Source organism: Drosophila mauritiana, chromosome 2R (genome assembly GCF_004382145.1).
Source record: "Drosophila mauritiana strain mau12 chromosome 2R, ASM438214v1, whole genome shotgun sequence".
Lineage (NCBI taxonomy): Eukaryota > Metazoa > Arthropoda > Insecta > Diptera > Drosophilidae > Drosophila > Drosophila mauritiana.
Genome location: NC_046668.1, coordinates 10,671,882 through 10,685,943, shown reverse-complemented (window position 1 = coordinate 10,685,943; position 14,062 = coordinate 10,671,882). Strand labels below are relative to the sequence as shown.

At 38.4% G+C, this 14,062-nt stretch overlaps 4 protein-coding genes across 5 annotated transcripts; 1 reads left to right on the top strand and 3 right to left on the bottom strand.

The window, feature by feature from the left end:
• Nucleotides 1-4,882: 4,882 nt before the first annotated feature.
• Nucleotides 4,883-5,448, top strand: LOC117138440. Its single transcript, XM_033300551.1, has 2 exons — nt 4,883-5,117; nt 5,360-5,448. Exons 1-2 carry the CDS (start codon nt 4,883-4,885, stop codon nt 5,446-5,448), a joined length of 324 nt encoding a protein of 107 aa, XP_033156442.1.
• A 780-nt stretch (nt 5,449-6,228) lies between these two features.
• Nucleotides 6,229-6,985, bottom strand: LOC117138438 (uncharacterized serine-rich protein C1E8.05). The gene is made up of 2 exons (XM_033300548.1): nt 6,607-6,985; nt 6,229-6,428 (listed from the first exon to the last, which is right to left on the bottom strand). Exons 1-2 carry the CDS (start codon nt 6,983-6,985, stop codon nt 6,229-6,231), a joined length of 579 nt encoding a protein of 192 aa, XP_033156439.1.
• Nucleotides 6,986-7,934: 949 nt separating this feature from the next.
• Nucleotides 7,935-8,351, bottom strand: LOC117138056. Of its 2 annotated transcripts, XM_033299876.1 has the most exons (3): nt 8,263-8,351; nt 8,069-8,208; nt 7,935-8,008 (listed from the first exon to the last, which is right to left on the bottom strand). In XM_033299876.1, the coding sequence occupies exons 1-3, from the start codon at nt 8,349-8,351 to the stop codon at nt 7,935-7,937; spliced, it is 303 nt and encodes a 100-aa protein (XP_033155767.1). The 2 variants fall into 2 exon arrangements, with proteins under 2 accessions (XP_033155767.1, XP_033155766.1); XM_033299875.1 differs by having other exon boundaries at nt 8,069-8,351.
• Nucleotides 8,352-8,793: 442 nt separating this feature from the next.
• On the bottom strand, nt 8,794-9,147 carry LOC117137975. Its single transcript, XM_033299748.1, has one exon. The coding sequence runs from the start codon at nt 9,142-9,144 to the stop codon at nt 8,794-8,796; it is 351 nt and encodes a 116-aa protein (XP_033155639.1). The 5' UTR covers nt 9,145-9,147.
• Between the last annotated feature and the right edge of the window lie 4,915 nt (nt 9,148-14,062).

The following is a 14,062-nucleotide window of genomic DNA, read 5'->3' as shown; positions in this document are numbered from 1 at the left end:
AATTGAATGTTGACGTGTCGCATGTGCGCCGCACTTCCTGTTTCCCCTTACGCACATCATTACATAAATATTGCTATAATGTATCCTTCATTTCTGTTCCGGTAGATACTTAACATATTATGGATAGATGTTATGGATTATAGTTAAATGAATATAGATATGAAATTGTTAGCCCCGTAATTTTACCTTGAAAACTCTTTTTAATTGCCAGAACTTACAGTCGTAAGGATTTCTAGCTAAGATAAATACCTAATAAATAAAATATAATTTAAAGTCTAGTCTATACTAGCAGTAAAATTCGTTTAAAGTTGTCTTGTTCCAAACTCTAAATATATAACAATTAATTCAGTTCAGAATTGTTCTCTTATTAGCCGCGGTTCAAAAGTACCATTAAATCTGTGACGATTCTTTTCAACTCAAATACCTCGATGTCTTTAAAATTGTATACCATTTACCCATTGCCAATGAGTTGGAAAAGTAACCCTTTCGAAGGCAGGCTAATCATCCTTGGCCACAAACTTTTCCACTTAACTGTCTGGTCAGGGCCACATTGCGTATACGCGATGCGGGCCAAAGGACCGCTATCAGTCCGGCAATCCCTGTCCCAATCATCCTAGACAAATGAGGGTCCTTGTCAATATATGAGTAATAGCTCATCAAAGTTTCATTTTCAACCATTACGTTTTTTATGATACCCCGTGCTTTGTTGTTTTTTCCCCACACTATTGCCGTGCATGCAAATCATGTAGAGCAGTGGGAAAATCAAATGAAATTGGTAACTTTCGACAAACCATTTAACCCAAAGCTGAAACTATGACAGAACAAAGTTTTATATATTATGGTAGGATTTGGGGGCTGGGTAGCTCAAAGGCTTGTTATACACTTTCCCTTATAGAAGACGAGCGGATATGTATATTTATGGTTGTTTGGGCTTTTTGTCACCCCAAGAGCCGAATGAAAGTTGTGACACATGCAATAATTTGATTTTGCTCGCAAATAAATCGTAAATCGTAAAGATTGGCGAATCAACAAAGTGCAAGCAGCTGAAAACAAGTTTTGGGGCCTCCTTTCGTTTTCGTTTTCCTTATTCGATTTCGATTTCAATTTTCAACAGGACCTGTTTTTTTTCCCCCACAACTTTTGTTGTGGGCGTAATGAGACAGAGCCCACCTTACTCCGCCTGTGAAACATGTTTTATCGATAATTCGTGAGTGCGACGCAGAAAAATCACCCGCCACCCCCACAGCTGAGCTGAGCTCCACTCCATTACAGCCACCCAGAGTAACCAGGCAGCCACCCAAACCACCCACGCACTCACATCCATTTAGTCTGTATAACAAACAAATGTTTTTTGTATGTGTCAGGCGCCGGTTTCCCTTATTTTCCATTTCCCTTTTCGCCTTTTCCCATATTATTATTATTATACCTGTTACTCGTAGAGTAAAAGGGTATACTAGAGTCGTTGAAAAGTATGTAACAGGCAGAAGGAAACGTTTTCCACTATATTAAGTATATACATTATTGATCAGGATCAATAAGACCACCCAAAACACACATAATTGAAAATTGTTTGCATATTTTTCCATAATTTTATTAGTCTTACATATTTGCCAAAAAACTTTTTGCCACGCCCACTCTAAAGCCATAAAGCTGCCCAACCGGTCACGCCCACACTATTAAACAATTTTAAAACTGTTTCTCATTTTATTCCCCAATATCTATCGATAACCCAGGAAAGTAATGAAATTTCGCGCTCGCATTCTCACTAGCAGAGTAAGGGGTATCTGATAGTCGGCGAACTCGACTATAGCTTTCTCTCTTGTTTTAATATCTCTTTGATTTTTGTTATCCAAAAATCGGTTTTTGCTGACGCTCAACTGACACGAAACTTGGGTGAATATATACATAGAAAAGTATGATGATACTAAATAATTAAGCATAAGAAAATTGTAGAAAATGTGTTTTCCTATATATATTTCGAATTAGAACTTTCTCATGTGAAAGCATTGTGCTATTAATTTTTCACTTGTTGAGCATTTGATCTTTGGCCAAGAGTTTGTTTAGTTTTTGTCAGTGTATACCAGCTTTCTTTAGGTTCCGTTCGGAAGTTATTGACAGGAAATTGGAACCGGTGCTCCCGCAGGTGGAGCTGTTCGGGTTTCCCTATTCCGTTTGATTTCTGAGCTGGGTGTCATGTTCGTGTCGAATATGGAGACATGTGCCCAATAATCGTCCCATAAAGCTAAAAATAATACGAAATTTATTGCTGTAAATGACAAAACTAAATTTACATACGCTATATGTCTACACATTTGATTTATTTGTTTACCAACGTCGACGGTATTCTTTGCATCGATTGATTGGCATTAAGTGGGCCATTAATGGGTTATGTGGACGCTCGCAGCAGGCTGACTCAGCTTCATAAATAAGAAATCCTCGAAAGTAGGCTATGAAAAATTAATTTTCCGCCCGCCATTTAAAATTCATTGGTATGGTGATAGTATTACCCATAAATTATACGGTATTATTATTCAATTAGCGTGACAAATATGGCTCATGCATAATGCAGCGCAATGAAAAGTGTCGGTTGGCCAAGAAACAAGAAATGCAGCCGAAGGCATGCAAGTTGCCGGGAAAAAAGAACCTTAAGCTTATTAATAGCGAATGGGGAAAAGTCAGGAAAAACAGCGCAAAATGACAGCGGCATGTCGGAAAGCGCATTAAGCGAGTGAAAAGGGCGAACTGCTTGGAAGACAAGGCGCGAAAATTTTAAATGCAAATGGAAAATAATTAGCAAACAACTGCAGTGAGGGGCCTTGTCGTCGCTCGCCTTGCATCATCATTTTATTATTATTATTATTATGTTAAAAATAAACTTTTTATGGTTTTTCATTCGCTGTTGTTATTAATATTACCCCACTGCCTGACCTTGTGTTGTGCCAAAGCTGCTGGCAGAACGACAATGGCGACAAATAGCGATATGCATGCCATTCGCAGGACATGCAATCATCCGTTCAAAAGGCTCCAGCTAATTAAAGTGCATTTTCCCTGCATTTCCACCGCGGCTTAATCATTCTTAAGCTTTTGCATACTTTCGGGCGAGCAGGCTGTGGCATGGCGAATGCAATTTATTCAAAAATATATATATATCCGTACTCGTAACCAAAGCTTAAGCTGCACTTTATCGCCGGCTAAATAGAAAGAGGTCAAAGGGGAGGATTGCGAAGGTGCGATAAAAACTGAGAAAATAACAAACGCATGCAACCACCTACCAAAAACAACGGCAATCAGCAATAAAAGTATGAAATATACATGCAGAAAAATAGCTGGACCACGTGAGCTCCGAACTCTGTATACCCTTTCCGGCACAACCATATGTGGCTACGAATTGAATAACTCACTGAACACACGCAAATGCCATTGAGTTGGGCATGTGCTTGAATCTGTATTTTGGGGGGTCGAAACTTGGTGGAGTTTACATGGAAATGCAGTGAAATGAGCTCGTGACATGACATGCCAGCTATGGAAATGTGAGGTGGAAAATGGGAAAATGGAAAACGGTGGGCATTGTAAGTGCACTGAGGAAAAATCTCTGCCAAGCGGAGTGAAAGAATAAGTAAACATGAGTAAACATTAAGAAATATCTTCATTATTGTATCTTTTCTTTTGGAGCACAAATCCTTGACCCTTGCTATCAAATATAATTTATTTTTTCAACACTTAAATTTAGTTTCGAAAATGTAGCTTATCCACATTGTTTGCTTAATCGTTTTGGTGGCTTGATTTATGCTAGTTTTTTCTTTTAGTGAAGGTAACTGGGGACCTGAAACTCGCATGATGGACGGACAGACAGAAGACTGATGGTTGTGACGCATTGAGTGCGGGAAAAGCGAGTGGCAGCCAGCGCGATAGGTTTTCTACTTACGAGTATTCACTGTGGCTGGTCCTGCCGCACCTCCCTTTGTATAATTGTATTCCTCTGACCGATTCTGGCTCATTCGGGTCTGGGGTAATTATATAAGCTGTTTTCGGCAAGTTCACCAAATTTGTACAACAAGGTCATGTTAATGCACAAATTTCGCCAAATAACGCTAATGCAAGTGAGGAAAGATTTAAGGAAATGAATAGCTTTCTTTAAACAAAGCGGATTAAAGTATCTTATTTTTCCTTTTGCTTATTTTCTTTTTGCTAAAACCTTTCCCATTGTATTGTAGTCTAAACTGAAACGCAGCTGCTACAATTTCTCCACAAACAGTTGGTATTTGTTTATCCATTGGCTGATTAACTAAGCGCTGTCACCTTCTATTTGATCGAGCAAACATTTGGAATTGGCTTTGGCTTTTTCAACACCAGATTTTGGCAAGAACAAAGCTAACAGGAAGGGAAACCAACTGCGACAAGCCGATGTTTGTATGCACTTGCAGTAGTCATGTATTTAAACAAAAATCGTATGCTTACCGAATATTTTAAATGATTTTGTAATGTGATTTTGATAAACCTAAACCAAAATTATATATTGTAGAAAAAATTTATGGACAAAAACAAAAGGTTTTCAATAGAATGACGACTATTGGGTAAGTTTCATGTAGAAACAGGCGTACCTGGCTATATAGACTTGATTATTGATACTGATCAAGAATATATATATCCTTATATAGTCGCAAATATCTCCTCTACTGTACCACAGACTCGTAACTAAAATCAATATACCCTACGTAAGGGTATAGCATCGTTTAGGGCCTCTTAACGAGTTTCACTTTCGTAGGAATGAAATGTTTGCAGATCTCAAATAGATAGCAGAGTTAACTACTATAAAAACGGGTGATTCAATTACCTTGAGGCAGTTAAAGTTTAATCGTCAATTTGAACCGAGTGGGGCACTATGAAGTTTCTGGCTCTCATCGTATATGTCTTCGTAATGCTGAGTCTGGTTTCCAAACTGGAGGCTCGCCAGCGTTTCTACTGCCTGTGGAGCACCAAAAGGACCTGTTCAAGGACCAGTCCCAAATGCCTTCGACTCCAGTCGGGAGTTGATGCAGAGAATAATGCGGTATACACATGCAAATACTATCGCGACGATTGCAAGTACCTTCTGGATAATTGCAAAGGCAGTACAGGTGAGATACTTTTGACCTAACTATATTATTATTTTATTTATATTAAAAGCGGAAAATGTGCATTCGCATTAAAACATTTAATTCTTTAAGTGCATAGAAATATAAATATATTTATGACATTGAAACCCTTACTTTGAAACGCAAGAGTGTAAGATATTTTGTTGGTCATGTTAGATTTATTAGGTTATATATTAACACAAAAATCCTATTATTAAATATGATATTAACGTTTATATTTGCAGCTTATGGCCAACTTGGCATATCGGTGAATGTGGTTACTTATTGCATTGGAAATAATATCGCCATTGGAGGAACGGGAGACTGCACATAAGCTAGTTGTATTTATTGTCATTTTATATATGAGTTATAAATTAAAAGATGTTCTATTTGATAATTCCAATGTTATCTTATTGACGCAAGCCTTCTTTCTTTTTATTTTTGGAAATTTAATCTAGCCACAAAGTGATTAACTAAAACGTTTTTGTGTGCTTTGGTAACTGTCGTTTAGTTTTAATGGCTTTTATATCCGCATGATGCATGCTTTAACATTTTCGCTTTTTTCGCTCTTTTTTAATTGCAATCGCATAAATCGCACTACTTGGCAGGGTGGTGGGGAAAGCGAAGGGAAAATGGTGGAAAACTGGGGGAAATTATGGTTATGGCCACGCAGACAAGCGAACAAGCGGACGCACACATACACGCGGACAATGTAAATTTATGGAGCATCGCTTTTTAGTTTGCAATTTTTCGCCATTTTCCTTTTTGCGTAGTGCGGATGTGAATGGCGAACGCCTGCGGATGCAATTAGAATGGCACAGTGAACACTCGGCGCACGCACATAAATAATTGTATGGCATGGCCGAAATATAGGTCATTACGAAACGTTTCGGCAGTGAAAGTTCAAGTTATTAGCATAATTTAAGCATAAATCTTGTTTGTCTAACTTTTGTGTGATTTAACAATGCTTTTGTTTTCGTAGAAGAGAGCGAAAAAGGCTTTAGGGAAGTTTCAAGTAAATATGCAGAAATAAACTTCTTACTTAACTGTGTAAATTGTATTTATTCTTAAATTTCGCAAAAAATTAAATACAAAGAAAGTGTAAAGTATACCCTCAACCTCTTCGTATAAGTATGGGCGTGACTCTCGAGGATCTCGATGATATCAGAATGGAGGAGAGTATGTTGGACAATGCTGAGTTGGAATTCGAGGTCGATGAAGACGTCGATGAGGTTGATGAAAAGGTGCTCGTACAGGTGCCAGTATTATTCACAGTTATGCTCGAACAGTTGCCCAGGCTAACAACATTCCAGCCTGTAAAAAAAACAAATTTTTACAAAAAATATATAAGTTAAAAGAATTATTTTCTTTTCAAAACTTATTCCACTGCAGTACACGTAGTACATTCACATGTGTAAGCCTCAAAAATCATATAAATGGTCTTGTATTTCTCAGATACTTTTGTATCTTATTGCATTTAGCTTATACTCACTTGAAACGGTTGTCCGGCAGTTGGCCCGCTCCAAGAGGCACCTGTTCCTGAAGCGACGACACCTGCGTGTGGAACTCCAACGACCGCAGACATTGGAGTTGGCCGAGCAGCTCGTCGTACTGGTCCGACATCGGGAGGATGGAGTGGAGCTGCTGCTGGAGGAAGAGCTACTACTTCCGTTGCCAATGATGATCAGCGATCTGCGACTGGACGTGGCACGTCTTCTCGCGATTCCAGCTCGGGCATTGATCCTGTTTCGCGTTTGCCGGGACGTGATGGTAGCCAAAGTCCTGGCGTTCGTCCTTTTCTGACTGCTTTGGGCATCGGTGACCACGGCGATGAGAGCGACCAGCACTAGGAGCGCCAAAGTCAAACGCATTTCAATATCTAATTGAACACTGATGGTGTGTTGCCACTTTTATACGCTTCAATCTTTCTTCTTTCTTGGCGACCTTGGAAGATGTTTACCATCGCCATTCCTTCTTCTTTCTAATGTGCAAAGAAACTTATATTAATTACCTAATCTTTGTTTATTTCGCATATCAGTTAGCTCACAATTGTGTAAATATATCTTAGTTCATATTAAACAGTGAGTAAAACAACACGTGAGCTGTTCACAATTTATATAAGTTTGCTGTTCAAATAAAATGGTAACTTCGAGCTTCAGAAAAGATTAAAGCCATATACTTTTAGGCTTTTCATAAATTTTTAATTGTTATTAAGATAGAAGTGAATTTCAGTAACTTTCCAATGCAAATTTTAGGCGCCATATATTTTCTAATGTTTTCTAATTCATTGTTATTTCAAAATTTATATTTCTGATATCGGGACTTATCTTGTGAATTTATGTTTTCATGACCCTATCAGCCAAGCAGATATATTTTTATAAAATGTATGTATGTTTAAATAGCCACTCATTTTTACAAAAATCATTCATATGTCCTATTTTATTTAACTAATTACTGTCGAACTAATAACAAATTAAGCTTACTGACGATATGTAAATAATTCGAGCTATCTGTCAATTTATTTAAAATGTTAACTTAACAAATAGCCAATAAATTCGAATTCATAATCATCATGAATATCAGTGGCAAGAAGATAATTATAAATTTATGTAACCTGTTGAAGTAAATAATGTAATACTTCTTTTCACATAAACATTTTAATTTTGAAATTGATAACAATTGAATACATAATTGACCATCTACTTAAGTTTTACATTTAGTTACGTTTTAGTTTTAGCATTAGATTATTAGGTTTTTGTAATATTTTAAGAAATAGTTAACAGTGTTATTAAGGTTATTTTAAAGCACCCAGGACTAGGATCAACCACTTCCGCAGGGACGCACGACATCGATGGGCAATCCACGACAGAGGGACACGTCAACTTTGCGATAGACTGCAATGAAAATGGTTAATAAGGGATATTGATCCCCTTTTTGTGGGGAGATTCACTCACACTTTTTGGAGCCACAGTTGCTCAGTTTCCGCTGACAGTCGTTCTTGAAAGCTTGGCAGATGTTGGCCCTTCCCAGGCGAGCGCAGGTCTTCGTGGTGGATGAGCAATTCCTCTGGACATTTCGCCGACAGGCCTGGGATCTGCGAGATTTAGTTTTAGATCGAGTCAGGACGTAACCAACTGGAGAGTCGAACCCTTCCTCGGAGGAGCTGCTGTTGCTGGCGGAAACGTTGAGGAAGAACACCGTCGCCAGGATGACACCAACTAACAATGATGCTTTCATATTGCTTTCAACTAATTTAAATGCGCTCTAGAGATTGGGGCTTTTATACCAACACCTATGTTGTTTGTATCGCCAAAAAAAAAAGGAAAACAATTCGTTCTACTTTCATACATTATAATGCAAATTGGCAGCTGAGCTAACAAAGATTTATAATTTGCATTGGATTTTTGGGTCTCTAACCTTGGGTCTATAGCTACCGTATTATATTGTTCATCTATAATTTTGAGAGGCTAAAACCAATATTAAATATGGCAAAACAATGGTGTATTGACTTTCTAACAAATTTAAATAACAATTAAGAATTTAGTCCCAGATTGATAGGTAAAACTAAAATTTAAACAATTTAATACTTTGCTAAACTGTTACCTGTGGCTCTATAAAATCTTCTAATAATTATTTTTTTGATTAAAGATACTTTATTTTCATTAACAGCAACAAAAAATCATCCCCTACGTATGATAATGGGCACAACATTCGAGGACGAGGAGGAAGAGGACGATCCTCCGCAGGTTCCACGGGAACCCACGCTGATTCCGGAGCACTGGGACAGACTGACCGCCGTGTATGTGGTGGATCCCACGCAGGATTCATATCGCAGGGTGCAGCTGTTCCTGAAGCGATTGCAGAGATTGGAGCGACCAAAGCGGCCACAGGCATTCGTGGTGGAGTTCCAGTTGCAGTTCCGCAGGACACAGATCTTGGGTGTGGAACTACTGCTACTGCTGCTGGCCAAAACCACACAGGCGAATGACAGGACAAACAGGACTGTGGACAGACTCAGAGGGCTCTTCATTTTGCTTGGGCTTTAATATCGAACCTAACTGGCTTTTCACTCCACAGCCGGAACTATTTATAGTCACTCGACTTTCCAGGTCTTGGCCCAGAGAGCTTGGCCAAGACCACAGCACCTGTGCAAACATTCAAATGGATGGTGAGAGTTTGGCATTTGGCATTGGCAGATGAACAGAACGCCTTGGAGCCAGTGGTCCAATGCCATTGGTTTACGCATGTTGCCAATGGGTAAAAGTTTAAATCTATATCTGAGTGTGTATATGAATATGCCTTTAGTTGTAAAAGTTAGTAGTAGGACTTGGACTAGTACTAGGTTAGTACTTGTAGAGCACAGGCTCGAGCAGTCAGATTTTCACATCACTATACATAGTAATTTTCTCTGCTTAAGTACAAAATTCGAATTTCATCTTATATTCGCGGGATATTTTTTCATAACCCTCCCAAAATTATGCAACTTAAAAATATATTAAGTGCGTACTATACATATTACTAACAATTTTATTACATTTTCTTTACGTTGCATTTATTATATTTAAGGTAATATTTAAGAAAAGATTTTAGAGCAGTATATTCATACATTAGTCTATAATCAGAGGAATTAGTTAAAATTATTAAGATTATATTATTAAGATATTATTATGATTATTAGGCAGAAAAGTGTAGTTTTTATTAATTAAAAATGTTTGAATCATTTAATTGTATTTGTTTTCATTTTAGAAAAACCGAACATGATCGGGCTCAATGAATCAAACAATTAAGCACAATTTATGTTTTTATAGAGCTCTGTTTGTTTTTTTTTTTCATTGCACTCAGAAGTGCGTGAAACACAAAAAACAAAAAAAAAAAAAACAATAAACATTCGGTTAATGTGCACTTTGTACTTTTTGCTCTTGACAGCTGAGTGTTTTGTTGTATTTTTTGATCGCTTTTTGTTTGTTTACTTATTCCAAAAACGCATTTTTATTAAATGCCCGTTGACGGCATTGTTAAGTGATTTTTGGTCAAGGCCAAAAATCAGTTTCGTTAATTGGCCTGAGATTGATTTTCTGAAGAGCTCTTACATTAAGCCACTTCTTGGCTTAGTATAGTTTTCAAAGTTATTTGGCAGAATATGAGTTGTTTTCTAAGCGCAATCAGTGAAGTATTTATGCAAAGAAACCGTTTAGAGCGGGCAATTTGTTGGCCCGAAGTAATAATGCAAATTTATGCATTTGGTGAACAATTTCGTGTGTGCGTGACGCCCAGTGTTTACCGGTTTGGCCTCTGGGCTTTGGGCCAAGTCAAGCATCCATTTGGGCCAGCAATTAGTGGCGCCCGTTGAATCGATAACCCGACCAAGTCATCATATTCACCATATCGCAGAATTCTGCTTGCCTGGCCAACTATGTCAACTATGTCAACTGTGCATAATCATAATGTGTGGGTTGTGAAAAGTTTGCCACACTTTCTATTGATTCGATGTGAGTTCAGTTCACCTTTTGAATGAATAGCCGCGTAAATGGAGTGTGATTGAGTGCTGGCTCTATTAAGTTAAATTAAGTTCAGTAGACATTATGGCTTTAAATTGTGCCTCTTGATGCGATCAAATAAACTGGCATTACTTTGAATTTAATTCGATATCCATTGGTTTTCTTTTATACTATATAAAGTAATTTCCCCGACAAGTAATAGATGTATCCTAAAATTAAGTTAAGTATGCCCCTTAGATTTTATACGATATCCACTTTTCCAACTTCCTCATAAATTTAAATTGACTGACAGATAATGTTAAACATTTTTTTATTGAGAAATAAACAAGTTAAGTGCAATCTTGTATAGCTTAATTTATAATTTGTATATAGTAAACATATACATAGTATAGTAACATTAGGCAATATACTTTAATTGAGATCATGAGATCTCGTAATAATTTTACTGAAGTAAACCCATAACTACTGATTGATAAACATGTGTAAACCCATATTGAATTGCATTTTCCCTTAGGTAGCGCCACGATTCGATTCGGGCACTTTTAATGAAGCTACAGGCCATTAATCAATTCGCGAGACTCAATTATGCTATGGACTCTAACCAAATGATTATATAACGCGGTCCAGTGGCATCCCGAATCGGATCATATTAATAAGCCATTTTGATGAGCAGCAGAAATGGCAGCAGAAACTGCGGATAAAAACAAAAAATGAATTACACAGAGAAAAAAAAACAGACTGAGTTGCGGCCTGAAGATGCCACTTGAAGTTGAAGTTGCGGCCAACGGGTTTGGTTTTCGCTTTTTGTCGCATTGCAGGAAGCTGCAAGTTGTCAGCGGTTTGGCCGCATTTGGCAATGCCACTACCACGGGATTGATGACGATGATGAGATGATGCAGGGTATGCTGGGGTATATAGGAAAACCGATCAGTTGGATGGCATTCAAGTAAAATGCAGCAAAATAATCTTAACATTTTGTAACTATATACCATTTTCTGTAAGATGTAATTTTCTAACTTTTATTTAGACCATTGCTTTATAGGTAAATTAGGATTTTTAGGCGTATGGTTAATGACGTCAGAGAGTTATGAACAGGTAATGCAACCCACCGCTAGGTGGCGTTCGAGAGGAAACAGTATTTCTTGTAAGCTCTTTATGTGCATAACTAGAGAACGGAAGTGCTAACTTTTGATGACTTGAAGGAAGTTTGGCCAGTGCTGTGCAGCGGCGAAAGTATTGAAATGTTAGTGTACAAACATTTAAGTGCACATTAATTGACCAATAAATATCTATAGTAAAATGGGTATCTACTGATCTGGATTGGAAAATCCGGCGACTAACGCTGTAAATGGATATCCCACTTGACGGCTGTCGCTGCAATCAAAATTATTTAATTCGGATGCGGCAAATGAATTTGCAGTCGGCGATTAGCGACTCGCGTGATGCTGCAAGTGCGGCAATCGCCGTAGACTGCGACTGCGCCCCCGTTTAACATTAACGGTAAATCGGCAAGCGGCCGCTTCGGCGGACGGACAACAACAAAACTTTCACTTTCGGCCGCCTTTAGTTTCGTCTCGTTTCATTTTGGCCAAGTCCGCCGTCTGATTTTGCTGTTTTCGGGCAGGTCAGTTTCGGCCCGTTTAGTGGTAGTTGGTAGCATAAGCATACTGTAGTTAGTTGCTGTTTCGACTTCGATTCGCTGGATGGTTGAGTGCATTTTCGATTTGGTCTCTCTCCTGTAATCAGTGGGCACTTGTTGTTGTCTAAGAAAATGTTGTAATATAATTTTAATTTGTACCCAGAAATGATTGCCAATTGCCGCTGCCTAATGCTGATTATACAATCTTCATTTTTCTTGTTGTTGTTCGTTTTCATTTTCCCCCAAAACGAAAGTGTTTCGAGCGCTTAAAGCGCGGCTAATACTTAGCCCACACAGATTTGAAACACACAATTTGTGTAATTATTTTTTTCGAGTGGTGTAGCATTAGATTTTCGGATTCGATTGACCTGGGGCGGATCAACGAGCACGGGGCATTTAGCGTGTCCACCAAAAGCGATGGGTTGGCCCCACATTGAGGGACCGATGTCTTTGAGCCATCCCCACTTGGAAAATAAACAACGGCTTGTTGATAGCCCAAAGTCAAATAAATGGGCACTGGGGATAAATAAAAGCTAATTTGCCCATTAAAAGTGTAATGATTTGTTGTATAATACTAAAAAAAACACAATTCATTGTTTCAATACTAGTTATTTGTTGACATGGGCATATTCGGTTAACTGGCTTATAATAAATTATATTTCTAGATAAAATACCTTAGCACATGCATTTTCTTACCGTGTAACTGGGCCTATGGACTTGAGCCCTGAGGAAATCCCAGCAACAAAGCCAAAACGAAACGCGCATGCGTGAGGTCGTCGTCGCGTTTAAATGTCAAACGGTTCAGTGCTCTAATGAGAGCCCCAAGCCGGATCCCCTCCCCAAAAAAAAAAACAAATAAAAAATAATTTAACCGAGAAAAACCAAAGACCCCTGTCGAAGATTGGTCAATTGGATCTGGCCAAGAGGCGGTGAACGGCTGGCCTGGCCAAAACTGCTCGCCATTTGGCTACTGACTTGTACTTGTCGCAATCGTGTGGCAAGAAGAATGACCAAAACAAGACACATTTTACAGCCTGTCCAATTTTTACAACTCATTGCGATAGAGGCGGCGTCGCAGATATTGCCACGGTAATTAATGCGATTTCTGCTCGAAGCTAATTAGGCTTGCGGCTCTGTTGAGCAGACACCGTGATAAAAAGCGCAAGTTAACATTGATCCGGAGATTACTTAAGTTTTAGTTAATTATATGGGATGGGGTATACGAAATTTGGATTGAACAGACCAACAGCATCATATCATATATATAGGTTTTGTATCTTTGTATCTGCGCAGGTGTGGTTGCATCAAATAACTTCTCACAGCACCTGTGTGCTCTTTGCAACATGTTTGAAATCGAACTTGGCCGATGAAGTGACCCCTGAAATTTTATTGTTGTCTTGCATGCAAATTGAGCGCTTGTTGCTTTTGCCTTTTAATTCTGTTTTTGTTAAGCATTTTTTTTATTATTTATTCATCGCATTGTGGTTTCCCTTAATCAGCCTCGCCTGGCTGCCAAATTTGTGCGTTTAACGGTGTTCGTTTCTGTCGGAGTGGCCGACAAACGTTATGGCCATCTATAGCTCCATAGCCTCCAAATGCCACAAGAACCCAATGTATGGACGTGTCCAGTTTGCTAATTGCCACACAAAATCATTCACTTTTTGTCTTTTGTAGGCCACTAAACATTGCGATTGCAAAACTTAAGCAGGCGGCGGAATCAGAAACGGAATATTAATAAATATTTTTTAATTACAGGGACATTTGTGAAAGGTTTTCCTTTTAATTGAGAAATGAATCCATTTTCCTTTCCA